This window comes from Podarcis bocagei (assembly GCF_964188305.1).
Source record: "Podarcis bocagei genome assembly, chromosome: 8".
Taxonomy (NCBI): Eukaryota; Metazoa; Chordata; class Lepidosauria; order Squamata; family Lacertidae; genus Podarcis; species Podarcis bocagei.
In genome coordinates, this window is record NC_138133.1 from 1,685,804 (window position 1) to 1,700,741 (window position 14,938).

A 14,938-nucleotide genomic window follows, 5' to 3' on the forward strand; every position below is an offset into this window, starting at 1 on the left:
ATGGGGCTTCCATGGGGCAGGGATAATGTTCAAGTGACCCAAACACATAGACATGGACGGACGCCATAGTGACTTTAGCTTCCTATGGAGTTTCTGAACAGTACTCACGCACTGTCCAGCTATGGCATGTTTAAAACTGCTTTTAATACTTCCTTCATTTTCAAATGTGATTTGCTCAGTGGCCCACGAGGTCTCGGGTGAGAAACACTGGACCAGAGGTTATGAGCACAAAGTGCTGCTTTGTAGCCATGCCATGTATACTGATGCAGAAAGAAAGAGGGTGCAACTCCACAAAGAGCTGATGCAAGTATATATACTGATGCTTCAAAAGTAATTACTATGCACCTTTATGGAAAACTGGAGACTACAGGATAAATCTCTACAAGAAAATGTGATACTTAATTTTCTTATTTTAAAAAATCCTACGAGACTGTATTTGAGCACTTGGAAGGAGAGGGAGAGAGCAAGTGAGGAACAAGGCAAGACAGATAGAAATAGAGAAACCGCTAGTAGTGGCTCTTTCAAGATTTTTGTCAGCTCAAAGGTTCACTTCTGGTTCCTGCCCTGAGACCACACACAGACTAGAAACATCCCTGAGCCACATATCCAGACTTGCACATGAACTTACGGTAAGTATGCACAGTCCAAGCACAGAGAGATTTATTCTGCTGGACTGCGTGATAAATTGCTAATGGGCCAAGGCACAGATTTATATAGCATGGCAAACAAGTACAGTGGTACCTCTGGTTACGTACTTAATTTGTTCCGGAGGTCCGTTCTTAACCTGAAACTGTTCTTAACCTGAAGCACCACTTCAGCTAATGGGGCCTCCCGCTGCTGCTGCTGCGTGATTTCTGTTCTCATCCTAACGCAAAATTCTTAACCCAAGGTACTACTTCCAGGTTAGCGGAGTCTGTAACCTGAAGTGTTTGCAGCATCTGTAACCCGAGGTACCACTGTATATGTATTTGTGGCTGCAGAGGTGAACAATGGGAACCTGTCTCATTTTACCTACTGTATTTTTCGCCCTATAGGACGCACTTTTTCCCCTCCAAAAATGAAGGGAAAATGTGTGTGCGTCCTATGGGGCGAATGCAGGCTTTCGCTGAAGCCAACCGACCCCTCTTGCTCTCCAGGCTTCAGGAGAGCCCGACCGCCAGCCCCACAAGCTCGGGGGACAGCAGGGAGGCGGAACGCCGCCACCCCGCTGTCCCCCGACTTGGTTAGAAGGCTGGCGGGGGGGAGAAGCCTGCTCCTCCCAGTCGCCAGCCCCGCAAACTCGGGGGACAGCGGGAGAGGCGCAGCACGCCATCCCGCTGTCTCCCGACCTGGTTTGGGGGCTGGCGGAGGGCTTCCCCCTCCCCCAGCCCCGCAAGCTCCCAGAGCGATGCCAAAGCTGCATGCAGCTTCGGCATGGCTCTGGGTCCCGTTCTGGGGGCTGGGGGAGGGGGAAGCTCGGGCTTCCCCTGCCCCAGCCCAGCGCCTGGGGGGCGGGAAATAATTTTTCCCCTTTATCCCCCCCCCCAAATCTAGGTACGTCCTATAGGGCGAAAATACGGTAAGTCTGGCACTAACACCTTCCAAGCTTACCTCTTCAGGGTTAATTTCTCTTTTTTTGCTGCAACTCCCAGCCCCCCCCCCCCCGGCTGTTAGCCATGCTGGCTGGGGCTGATAATGGGAGCCACAGTCCAACAACAACTGGAGGGTAAGGTGTCGGCTACAGAGGCAGTTTTAGCTCAACAACTTTGGGTCTTCCTCCCTCCCAAAAAAAAGCTCAACAACTTTGGCCAATCCTATGGGTAGATCACTGATCACAGTCTCTTGGGAGCTGGACACCCCTGTTGTAAAGAATTATTGCTATCCAGAGTGTAAACGACACACCACTGTGTCTCCAGTTACTATGGGCAAGGACACGGTGGTTCTCCTAAACAAAAAACATACCCGTATACGAGGGTCAGGGAACATTCCTATATGATACAATGGATGAACATTCTTGAGCTCTGTCTGCAATTAACAGCAGCCAAGTTGAAAGAAATCCACATAATTACAACCTTGCTGCTGAAAAGACTTCTGCTACAGACACACTTTCCCAACTAAACACTTGTTGTGCAGCTCACTGTTAGTTATAAATAAAAATGAATGGAGGGAGAATTTCTGTACACTACAGTGGTACCTCGGGTTACATATGCTTCAGGTTACAGACACCGCTAACCCAGAAATAGTACCTCGGGTTAAGAACTTTGCTTCAGGGTGAGAACAGAAATCGTGCTCCGGCGGCACGGCAGCAGCAGGAGGCCCCGTTAGCTAAAGTGGTGCTTCAGGTTAAGAACGGACCTCTGGAACAAATCAAGTACGTAACCAGAAGTACCACTGTATTAGTGTTTTTAAAATCTTCAGAACTCAAAAGACATACAAAAGATCATGAGTTGCATCTGAGTAATTTCTGTCTCTTAGCTTTTTCCTGGTTCATACTGCATCCCTTGGCCCTGTTTCACTTGCTTCCTTTGCTTCCCATACTATTTAATGTTTCGAGGAATACATGCAATATGCAGATTCAAGGCTCTCCACTATAAGTCCTGACTCCATTAGTGCTGCCAGGTAGGAGGGTAAATATCTGCAACATTACACTGTCTGAAAGTGAATAACTCTGCAGGGTAAAATCTGGTTTAAAACTACTAAGCTGTAAATTATATATGACATTGTATTTTTAAAGCCCTGTTTTATGTATGCACACAAAGTGTGATGCATCTACAGTTATGTACTCATCATCTTTATGAATGTTATTTTATGAGTCATTTAGTGTGCATTTTGAACAGCTGGTTTTAAATTGTTGTGTTTTTATCATTTCATAAGCTATGTTGAAGGAGGGGGGTTGTATATCCTATGAAGAAGAATTTAAATGGGAAATAAATAAGTAAGATAAGATAAGGTACCACGTGGTTGCTTTGAATGAAGCACTTCAAAATTGTAAAAATATAAAAGCTGCAGCACACAGATAAACATGTAAAATTTGAAATAATATGTGATCCACATCTACCTGTCACAAGCAATGCCATGAAATTCCTATGGGGATTTTGAGATGGATAATGAAATCAAGGAGACTGCAGTAATGGAAGACTTCGATTACTCCAATATAGGCTGGGTACATATGTGTTCTAGTCACAACACAGAGAATTTTTTATTTGTAAGATACCCTAAATGAATGTACCCAGAACTTTTGGTGAAGGAACTGGCCAAGTAGGTGCACGTGTGTCAGGGTGGAGCACACAATCCTGGACTTAAGTGGTGTCTGGAACCTGGTGTGAGATTTAAGCGTTGTTGTACCAACAGGGAACAGTGACTATGCGCTATCAAATGCAACATGTATGAAAGTGGGTATTTGCTGGGAAGGTCAAACATGGTCACAAGTGATTTGAAAAGAGGAACTTGGTAAAAAGGACATTGAAAGGCAAAAACAAGGGAGTGAAGTTTCTCCAAAAAGCTTGGGGGTTATTTAAAACCATGGTAATAGAAGCTCCATTAACATGTATTCCACAACAGATCAGAAAAGGTACACTGGGGCCAAGAAGATTAACAAGCAGAGTCAGACTGGTTAATGAGCAGTCCCTCCCATCAAACACCTCCACCACCTCTCCCCCCCCCCCCACAAAAAATATCTGAAGCAGGGGATTTCCCAGTGCTGTTAACAAAGCATTTACCTGTGGCCAAATAGATGATGTGAAAAAGCATGTCCTTGCCTTGGACCACATCCACCACCACGTGGGAAAAACGGCTGTTGTCTTCCATGAAGTAAGGAAAGGGTGAGATGGGCTGGATCACTTCGTGCATCAAAATAAATTTCTGGGCATCTTGGAGATTCCTCTCTGTCAGATTCAGATATGCGCCCTGGTCCATGGTGCCACACTGAAAAGGCACAGGTTTTCTACTATTGTCATAATAAAAGATTTAGCGAATGAAGACAAACCCTTCATATCCCTAGATAAGAGAATCCCCAAGCTAGTTCTTACATAAATTTGTGCAGTAATGACTGTTATTGAGCTACACAATGTACTTCAAAGAAAAATGTTTTTCCACATTGGCAAGTCATTCATACTTCCTCTGCAAATATATGACAAAATAAATATAGCAAATAATACAATTAAGGGCAATGGAAGAAAAAAGGCAGGAGGAGGTTTTTTTGGTGGCCATATACACGTATCCCAAATATATGGGAAGAGAATGCAGGGTTTTGACAGATGCCGCCTCCTCCTGCAGCTGCAGCAGCAACTCCTCAAGGGCCTCTTCTCTGCCATGGGGCCTCGCCTGAGACAAAAGCCAGGGTGGAACAGGAAATTCCTTGCCAAGCTCCATCTTGCCAGACCAAAGAGCGCTGGCCGGAGGCAGACCGTCTTGCTGTTCTCTCAGGCTGATTAGGAAGAGGATGACCTACATATCCTCAAATTCCAAAGGGTCTAAAATCATGCTCAGGTTGAGGGTAGATTTGTCTACATGTTTCCACACCACCTTTCTCCTGCCTGTAGAAAGTTGCCTCCTTCCTTTCCACACAAGAGGCATGGAGGAGGATAACAAGAAGAAATAATTGTCCCCCCCCCCCTCCTGTTGAGCAACCTCAAGGTTTCCCTGCCTTCATGTTGCCTCTGGCACTTGTACTTAACAGCCAATTAGTCACTGATGACTCTGATGGCTCAGATAGGCCATCTTCCTTTTTTATTTTTCAAAACTGTTACTGGTGAGTTAGTTTAAAGTTATTTTTTAAGAATAAAATGCTGCATGTGGTTACATTTAAGCAATCTTTTCTTTTTTTAAAAAAAACCCCAACAACCTACTTTAAAGAACAAAATCAAGTTGCGTTGTTCTGAGGAGGGTTGGGGTTCATGATGTCATAAGGCAGCAGCCAACCCACAGTTTGAAACAAGACAACTGTTTCATAAAATAAAGTCTTTAAGTTCTCTTTGGCTTTTAATGCTCAATCATTTTGTTCTTTAAATGAGGACTGGGTGTCTTGTTAGACATCTGAAGGGGAGAAATTATCCAGTTCTGTATCCACTTGTGACTTCACTTGTGTTTGGACAGAATAATTTTGTCTCCACAGAGATGAAGTTGGGGAGAACTTGCTAAAGCCTCCATAATAAAAATGGGCATTCTGTGTTTGCACACTGCCTACTCAGATTCAATGATATTTTTCTAAGGACATTCCAAGAGTACCATGTCCTTTCAAAGTTTTTCTTGCATTCCTGAGTGGGGGCTGGGAGACACTTGCAGAGAAAGAGTTGTACTACTGGTCTCATCAAGCCTCATTCTGTTGCTCTTAACCTTCCTTAGAGGCTTCTCCAAAACAGGAATTTCCAAGATTACCTCAAGATTTTAGGTGACTTTTGATGGCAATTCTAACCCCAGGTCTTACCAACGTTGGCCACTGTTTTACCAATCCAAGACTTCCCAACCAGACGCCCAGTGTATATAAGAAGCAGATCCTGAAAGGGCCACCGGTAGGCAACCTAGGGCCCGTGGGCCAGATCCGGCCCAATTGCCTTCTCAATCTGGCCCACAGACGGTCCAGGAATCAGCGTGTTTTTACATGAGTACAATGTGTACTTTTATTTAAAATGCATCTCTGGGTTATTTGAGAGGCATTGGAATTCGTTCATATTTTCCCCACAATATAGTACAACCCCCCCCCCCACAAGGTCTGAGGGACAGTGGACCGGCCCCCTGCTGAAAAAGTCTGCTGACCCTGTGCGAGGCAGTGCTTTTTTCAGGAGGTACTCAAGTGTACACAGTCCTGGCACCTCTTTTTAGTTGTTAAAAAGTGTGGCACTTAGTGTAGCAACTTCATGGTGAGTGAAGTTTTTCTAGAAAAAAGCACTGCTGATAGAGCTATGCCACAACTTGACCCATTTAAACCTTTGGGGTCAAAAATAGTGCTTTTGGTGAGACAGAGCTTTTTTCTTCAGTTGTGAGCATGTTCACCCCTTCCCAACCCATTAACTATAATTGTTTCTCTGATTTTCTGTTACTTTGGATTGATTTTTTTATTTAAACATGTTTTCTTCCTGAGGACTGTTTTGAGGCTCTTAAATATACCTATATTGTTTCATTGGCTTCAAAGCTTAGCTCTAAAGAGAACTACACAACATTGCAACTTTTCAAACAGATTCTATTGAAAATTAATGGATTTGGTTCCTGACCTCAACTCAGGATAGATATGAGAAACAAGAATATGGCAAGTACACTGATGGAGAACAGTGGCTCCTCTTTTTAGGGCCATTTGTATGCACCCACACAGATGTCAATGTGTGACACATGTCACTCAAAATACCCAAATGAAGCTGTTTTTTAGCAGCATGTTATCATTAGAGGTGTACATCAATGCATGGTAAGGACAGAGATCACAATTGCAGTTGGACAGAAATATTTCCCTGTAGTCATAATGAGTACAGGGATATCTCCACTCTTGCAAAACAACTAATCCCATTTTAAATATCTTTTTTTATGAATTTATTCCCCCTTATTTTTTATCTCTGGAGTACACTATAGTTCAGAGTTAAAACTGGATGCACATTTCCAATTTAATGAAAAGATGTACTTGCAGGGTATTAAGGGTAATTAATATAACTAATGAATAAACTGAAGTGATGCAAACCAGTAGTTTTTGCTGCTCTAATCTTGCTCCCCTGATCACACGCTCCATAATGCCCAAGTTGAAACATGGCAAAATCACCAACCCTCGGGGTGGTCACCTGCCATGTGCGATGTGCTGCTTTGGGCGTGCTTCCTTCTTAGTGCAGAAATGCCCTCAGTGATCTCTGAGGATGGGACATTCTGGAGCTTGTTTGTATCAGGTGATAACATATCATTCATTCAACCCCTACCAATGTAGAGGCATGGAAGGTAATTACAAGACCTCAGAGGATGCTGCTTGGAAGGCCATTTGCTTAGAGCCTCGCAGAATATTCATCCATTTATCACTGTACACTAACACACACTCTCAAGTCACATTAGTGGGAATGATGGCTCGATCTGCTCATGTTTTATTCAGTCCACAGCCACATTGCCTGTGAGGGTCTGCTTTATTCCCTGGTCTAGATTAATGTCACCCATTACCAAGTGGCTGCTTAGGAAGATTTCTGCCCATTGGCTCAAAGTGAAGTTGGGCACACTTTGAAGCCTCACAGGCGCATTCCTATAGCAGTTTAGATAGAGCTTGTTCCTAATCATCCCATCATGACAAGGAAACTGGAAGTATGCTGGGCTGAGACACAACAATCCGCCCATCATCTCAGCTACTTTTTAAAATGCAACAGCAATTTAAAGACAATTCATATGATTCAGTACCTCCCCCCTGCCCCCACCCATTTCCCTCCAAGTACCTGAAAGTTGGGGTTAGGGTTGGGGTAAGGCAGCCATGCAGAGCGGGAGTTCTCTTGGAACTTAAATGGCCCACTGAAGACCTGAGTTATTGCAGTCATGTTGAATACACAAACGGCTGAAACTGCTATGCTGTTCCTTAAAAAAGAAGAAGACACACACACAAGCAACACCACACACAAACAAAAGATGAAGTACTTCCAGCAACCCTCTGAAATGCAACTCTTTCCCTTCATAGCTATAAAAGGGCACTGCTAGCATGTTAACAAAGAGGTGGGAAACCCAAGGTCCTCCGTGTGCTGCTGGACTACAGCTCCTGATCAACAGCTGGTTGGCAGGTGCTGATGTGAGTTGGAGTCCAACAATATCTGAAGGGCCACAGGCCACCCCTGTGCTAATAGCCACATGTAATTCATCTGTGAAAGAAAGAGGCAAGAATGATGTGGTTTGCTCATTGTCAATTTAGGGGTTGGCAGGGAGAAAAGGCATGCTTGCAGGTGCAACATCTTACTTCATTTGTTTGTCCAAACACGTCAAAATTCTGGATCTAAGGAGGGCTGAAAGCTCTCTCTACTTATCCAGGATTTTTTTAAACAACTATCACCCACTAACATAAATTGAAATAATGAAATCTGCCACTCTGAAACTAATAAAAAACTGTCTAGGTGGTGAGTTGTTCGATAAGAGATTGAGTGTTTTTTTTTGGGTGGGAGGCTTGTTTAATTTCATTTTACACAGGTTGTACAATGACAATAAAGCTGGTATTATTATTATTATTATTATTATTATTATTATTATTATTATTATTATTATTATTATTATTATTATTATTATCTTCCATTTAGTTCCGCGTCACTGCAGAGCAGCATCTCTATGCTTCTTGACTGACTAGCCTGTGTGTATCTTAAAACACATTAAACATTTGTTTAAGATCATCATTGCCCTGGGTCGGCTAATTACCCAAAGGTTCTGCCCTCCAGGGAAAGAAATGGCACAATGCAGAGCTCCTAAGCAGGAGCGCTTTCAGTTGAGTGGCTCAGATACAGGAGCAAATTACAAGCTGGTGCTGTCAGAAAAGCACAAGGAAAACTAGCTCAGCAGAACAGCAGATTGAATTGGAAGTTTTAAGAATATTGATAAAAAGTTTAGCTGAAGCAAGATAAAAGATCTTCAGTGCTGAGTGGAAGCAGATACGGAAGTACTTCAACTAAATAATTCATGGGGTAAAACACCAGCATTATATTTCTTTCTAAGAAAAGATGTAGACAGGAGTTGGTAGACTTTTACACAAAACATTCTGTTTAAGTGAAACTGTTAGAGCAATCCTACTCCCTAAAAAAAGTATTCCACTACCAACACTGGGGCTACCACAACTACCAGAAAGAAGTTGATTTATATAAATTGCATTGGCTTCCAATTCAATTCAACATGTTGTTCATTGCCTTTAAAGCCCCTCCCCCCAACCCCCAACTTAGGACCAAACTTCTTTAAAGGACTGCCTTCTCCTGCATGACCTTGCCTGGACACTCAGATCTTGGAGGACGGTCCTGTTATTACAGAAAAGGTCCTGTGCTGCATTCTCAGCAGGTGAAGCTCAGCTGGTGGGAACAGAGGACGAGGTCTTCTCCTTTGCAGGCTCTGGAACTTTGCACCCTGCCTTGAGAGGCCCTCATGGCTCCTCCTTGATGACATCTGAACAGTATTGCTCTTTAGGGCCTTTGGCCTATTATCAACTGCTCTCCCACAAAACGATAAACAACTACCTGACATTCAGAAGACATCTTAAGGCAGCCCTGTTCAGGGAAGTTTTTAATGTATGATATTTTAGTGTTTTTTTGGTTTCTATGGAAGCCGCCCAGAGTGGCTGGGGAAACCCAGCCAGATGGGCGGGGTACAAATAATAAATTATTATTATTACATGATCTTGATGCTGCGCTGTGGTGACTATAGGTGCTTCCTTGCCTGCTTGTTTTTATGCTTCTTTTGTTTTTAAAAAAGGATCTCATGATTGTTTTTAATGGACTTGTTAGTAGCACTGAAGATTCTTGATGAAGCAGAAAGCACAGGAGACAAATATTTCAATTAATAAATAACTGCTCCCTTAGACATATGGAATCATAGAATCATAGAATTGCAGAGTTGGAAGGGACCCCTGCGGTCATCTAGTCCAACCCTGCAATGAGGGGATCTCAACTAGATCATACATGACAGGTGGCCATCCAATCTCTGCTTAAGGAAGGAAGTTTCCATTTAGTTGTGTTAAACTAAAAACTCCATCAACAAAAGTTTTCTGGTTTGAGAAGTTTGCCTGCCCTCAGGTATCTGCACTTCTATAAGCAATGGACGGATGTATTTCCGTCAACACTTCCTATTCCGTTCCTCCAAGAGCCCTTGTCTCAGTTTTTCCCCAGTATCAACTCTATTTCCCAGGAGGAGCAGGCAGCACAACTCTTTTCTCTAATTCATTCTGAATATTCTAGAAATAAAAATATTTCATAAACTACATACATATTAGTGGTAAAGATCCCGTAGATTAAGTCCAGTTCTGGCAGGAAGAACGTACTCTGTAATTCATTGTAGTAAAATGGGATTTCTCCAGGGCGGGAGCAGTTCAAGCGAGCTTTCATGAAGGTGGTCCAGGTGTCCTCCAGCAGGAACCTGCCTCCAATGTCATTCTTGCAAACTCGAGCAGCTCGGGAAAAGACTATTTTGCCACAGTCATACTCCACTGCATTCTCTCGGAAGAAGAAATAGACGAAGTTCCCAATGTCATAAGAAGACACAAAATTTGGTTCTGAAATGCATCGATAGACAAAATATCAGAAAACAACTATTTTCAAAAGGAGAAACAAATGTTACACTGGACTGCTGTTGCTGTTTAAAAGCCACATCTACTTGTGATTGTGACAGTACCTATCTGTACATTTAAATTGTTGATGCTTTATTTATTATTTTATCCCTGTTTAGGGAAGCTTTTAATGTTCAATGCATCATTGTATTTTAATATTTAGTTGGAAGCCGCCCAGAGTGGTTGGGGAAGCCCAGCCAGATGGGCAGGGTATAAATAAATTATTGTTATTGCTATTGTTGTTGTTGTTATATCGTGCCCTTCCTCCTAAAGAAGCCTAGGGCATGACTTGAGAATATTCCAGCAGGGTGGTGCTTACTCCTCCACGCTCAGCTGCCTTACAGACACCTGCTCTTTTAACTGGTTCCATCCATTCACTCTTCAGGTCCTTCCTTTGGAAAGGTCTTCCGCTGAACCTCTTAGTCCTCATCCCCAATCGTAATCAAGCTGAAGCACAGCTGACGCATTTGTACACGTTCGTCCCTTGCCATCTTTGTCTCTCTCACCATGTTGTATTCCTCCATTTCCAGTTCCTTGGGGATCAAAGCCTGTCTTTTTTGCTTTTGCTCACTCAGCTCTGTAAATTGCCATGTGCATTAAAATAATAGTAATGAATTTAATGATGCAGTCCAAAGACTGAGAAGGAGTCCATGTGCCAAGGATCTTTATAGCTGATGGTGCAGGAGACTGAACCCATGACCTTCTGCTCACAAAACAAGCCCTCTGTGACTGAGCTGTGGACGTGTCCCTGCCTCTTCTTACACTCTCTCACCTCCTCTCTATGTTTTCCTCTCCTTTTCCTCCCCACTCACCCCCTCCTTCTATGCTGAACTGCCAACTTTAAACCATCAGTGGTTGAAGACTTTCCCAGAGAAACGGGCAACAACCTTTTCAAAAGCACCAAGAAAGGACTTGTGCTCCTTCAGAACAATATTTACTCACGTAAACAACCAGTTGTCTCTGCACTCACCATTAAGCCACTTAGAGTTGTACTGTGCAGTCCGGAGAGGAGGAAACACCCCCAAGCTGCGATAAATTGCAGGATCCCTTCCTGGGAAGTCCATGACTGTTGCTGCATATAGCTCACCAGTGCTTGCAAGCAGAGCGGTGGAGTTGTGCTGGGGGCTGTATGGACAGCGAGCCATGCCGCTGATCTGATCATGCGTCTCTTCCAGGTTATTTAGCTGCAGCGGAGGGAATTAAAACCATATTACTGAGCAGGAAACCATAAATCAATCTACAACATTACGTGCCACAACAGAGCGTGCATCTCTCAGTCCTCTCACACAGAGCAACAACCACTTTCTAGCTCTGTGGTGAGTATCTGAAAACAGAAGGCGGCACTCCCACTTGCACACTTTGCAATCGAAAGAAATCTAATAGAAAATCACTAGCATTAACTCTAATTGCATTGCATGGTTTCCCTGTTAATGATACCATCTGTGCATCAAATTCAAACAGTAAGAATGCAAAGAAAGGTGTTCTAAAAGGAACCTGCCCCATTAACTGGAGTACACTAATCTCAGCAGCCTTGTGGGACTAGCCTGTTTCCAGAGTTAACCCAGCAGAGATATGATGGGATATGGTTCTCTTTTGCTAGAATTCTTTTGCTTTCATTACCAGTCTCAAGCCTTCAGAATACAAGCAGCTTATAAATGAATACATAAATGAGCACAAAAATAAATAATTTCTAGCAGAAAATAAAACCAGGGGCAGAGTGATAAATCTCTTGGTGTAGGAAGGCTCTGCCATCAAACATGCATTCAGAATCTATGTTCTGCTATGTTATTTTTCTTCCCAAGTTCTAGACATTGCTCAAAGCGAGAGGCACAGTAGTGTAGGAAGCCCCCAAAGGACTTTTTTAAAGCTCCAAAAAAGTTACATGTTGCATTTAATATGCGATTTCTAGTGGATCCAGGGACTAGCAAATCATCACAGGTACTGAAAATATGAGAGGAGATGCTATACCGGGCCATCCTTAGAGTACTTATTTTTCCACTCTTGCTTCATGCCTGTCAATTTTCTGACTTCTGCAACATATTCAGACAAAATATGACTATTTATGCACTTTTCAACCTGATACCTAAAAACATTTGCCTTGTTAACTGCCAGTCCTGTACAGACATTCTGGATACTTACAACATGGTTGTTGGATCAACTAACTGCTCTTACTTAATATCCTCACAGGTATATAGAAAGAACCGCACACAATTCTGCTCCTTGTCTCTGAGCAGGTATAATTCTGCAAGGCATACGCACATCATGACCAAATGCTTCTAGATAGCATAAAGACTCCATTTGGTTGCAATCCAAAATGACTTAATTGTGATAGAAAGCAACTATAAATACAGGAACTTCAAAAACGGGAAATCTTAATTTAAATTGGCCTTATTTCTCGATTATTATTTTAAAATAATCTAAATTTATTTAATTTAAATTAACTAATTCTGACAACAATCAAACTCAGGGTCCTTCTCACCATCCCAACAGAACAAAATTTCAGTCCCTTTCCCTTTACATAACTTGCATAAAGACTCCTCCCCACGACTCATGAAACTCAGTGCTGGCTTGCAGGCTGAGGCTCAAGTGGGGTTGTAACCAACTGCACAGCCAGGGAAGGGGTTGATAATAATAAAAATGAAATTGCATGAATAGTATTGAGGTTAGCCCCAATATTAAAGCAAGCTCTCCCACAGATTTCATCTAATTTCAACCTATGAATTGCCATGAACAGCATCAGCTAAGCAACCTCCAGATATTTCCAGTTACCTCTGCATCTTTCCTCCAGCTGGCAGCAATAATCATGACTGCTTACCTACTTTGTCTCTATTTATTATATTTTATTCTATTTCTATAGAAGCAACACCTCCCTTTTTATGGATGCACAGGTTGCAGCTACAGCAAAGCGGCATTTTCCCACCTCCGGCGTGCTAAGCAGCTGGTCCCTTACCTTTCCCACCCTGACCTGGCCACAGTGATCCATGTGACGGTCACCTCCAGGCTTGATTATTGTAACTCGCTCTACGTGGGGCTGCCCTTGAAGCTGACCCAGAAACTCCAGCGGGTGCAGAACGCTGCGGCGAGGCTCCTTATGGGGCTCTCGCCGTGGGATCACATTCATTCAGTGCTTTACCAGCTGCACTAGCTCCTGGTAGAGTACAGGGTCGGGTTTAAAGTGCTGGTTTTAACCTTTAAAGCCCTATACGGCCTAGGACCCTCATACTTACAGGACTGCCTCTCCTGGTATGTCCCACAGAGGACCCTATACGGTCCACAAAGAATAACACCTTGGAGGTCCCAGGTCTGAAGGAGGTTAGACCAGGGCCAGAGCCTTTTCAGCTGTGGCCCCAGCCTGGTGGAATGCTCTGTCACAAGAGACATCATTCCGCAGGGCCTGCAAGACGGAGCTGTTCCGCCGAGCCTTTGGTCTGGGCCCAGTCTGACCCCCTTCTTTCTATGGGACCCTGTATGTAAGTGGCCTCCTTGGCTCTTTCTATCGGCCCATATGGGACCAGCACGGATGGCTGGGCCTGGTGAACTTTTAATTTTATTTTGATTTTAAATGTGATTTCGAATTGTATTTTAACTAATCATTTGATTTTGTGTTTTTAATGTATTAATATATTTGGTGTTAGTCACCATGAGCCCGATCTTGGCCGGGGAGGGCAGGGTATTAATAATAATAATAATAATAATAATAATAATAATAATAATAATAATAATAATAATAATAATATTTCAAATTAACTTTTATATTGCCACCATGCCCTCCTCCTATCTTGGAAACTGTAGTTTGGTACACACGCTGAAAATCTTCTCTTAACTTGCCAACAGGACCAGAGCCTAGCATGTAAAGAACTGCAAAAAGGGCCAGGTGGATCTCCCCAGAAAGGGCGTTCTCCCAGGCAGCCCTATCACCCTTCCGCCCCACACAATCCCAGTATCCAGGGCTCCCGGAGAAGAAGGAATGAGTTCTGATCCAGTTTAATTCTGCAGTGTGGATTTGTCCATATTCTTACCGTCCGATTAGTGCAAATGGGCGTAAACGCATTAGTTCCACATGCAAAGAGTCTGTCCCCACCAATGAGAAGGACACGGATATAATTCTGGCACTCTTCCTAACATCAAAAAAGAAAGAGAAAACAGGATCATCAATGTCCCATAAGCAGCGTATGCTAAGCAAAACCTGACCTGCTCTTCAGTATCCTATGGTATGAAACTATGTATGAAAAAAAGAGATAAACTATACCTGAAGGTGTGTGCAGATTATATTTACAATCAGTTCCTAATTACAAGAAACCCGTTGATCCTTTTGAGAAGCTCTGCTGCATCACTTTCTCTATGCTTTGTTGTAGCAGTTGACTCAACTGTGGCAAGGGCCACTAAAAAAATTAATGCAAGTAATTCAGGCTCTTTTTTCCTCCAACCTCCAACAAACAATGCAGTACCCCATTCTTTGCTGCATTGCACATTGAATTTTCTAAATACTAAAATGTCACAATGGTCTTTTCTAATTCTACGATTCCTTTCTTTACATGCGCTCACATTTTGCACCCTGTAACTCTTCCAGGCATTTTGGATTTGGTATAACTCTTTGGGGCCATACTATCTCAGGTTCATAAAGGAAGCTGTATGAAGCCCACCCTTCCCCATGAAAGAGGGAGGGAGGGGGAGGGAGAAAGGGAGTATTGTGGCAAACTCAGTTATTGATATGTGGGGGTA

The 14,938-nt window shown here is 43.1% G+C and overlaps 1 protein-coding gene across 5 annotated transcripts in view; it reads right to left on the bottom strand.

The window, feature by feature from the left end:
- Positions 1-14,938, bottom strand: part of SEMA5A (semaphorin 5A) — a 148,341-nt gene that overhangs the window by 50,530 nt on the left and 82,873 nt on the right. For all 5 annotated transcript variants that reach the window (XM_081205962.1, XM_081205963.1, XM_081205966.1 and 2 more), the window contains exons 6-10: positions 14,236-14,334; positions 11,187-11,400; positions 9,877-10,162; positions 7,371-7,506; positions 3,699-3,903 (exon numbers count right to left, since the gene is read on the bottom strand). In XM_081205962.1, coding sequence (XP_081062088.1) covers positions 3,699-3,903; positions 7,371-7,506; positions 9,877-10,162; positions 11,187-11,400; positions 14,236-14,334 — 940 coding nt within the window. The remainder of the gene's footprint in view (positions 1-3,698; positions 3,904-7,370; positions 7,507-9,876; positions 10,163-11,186; positions 11,401-14,235; positions 14,335-14,938) is intronic.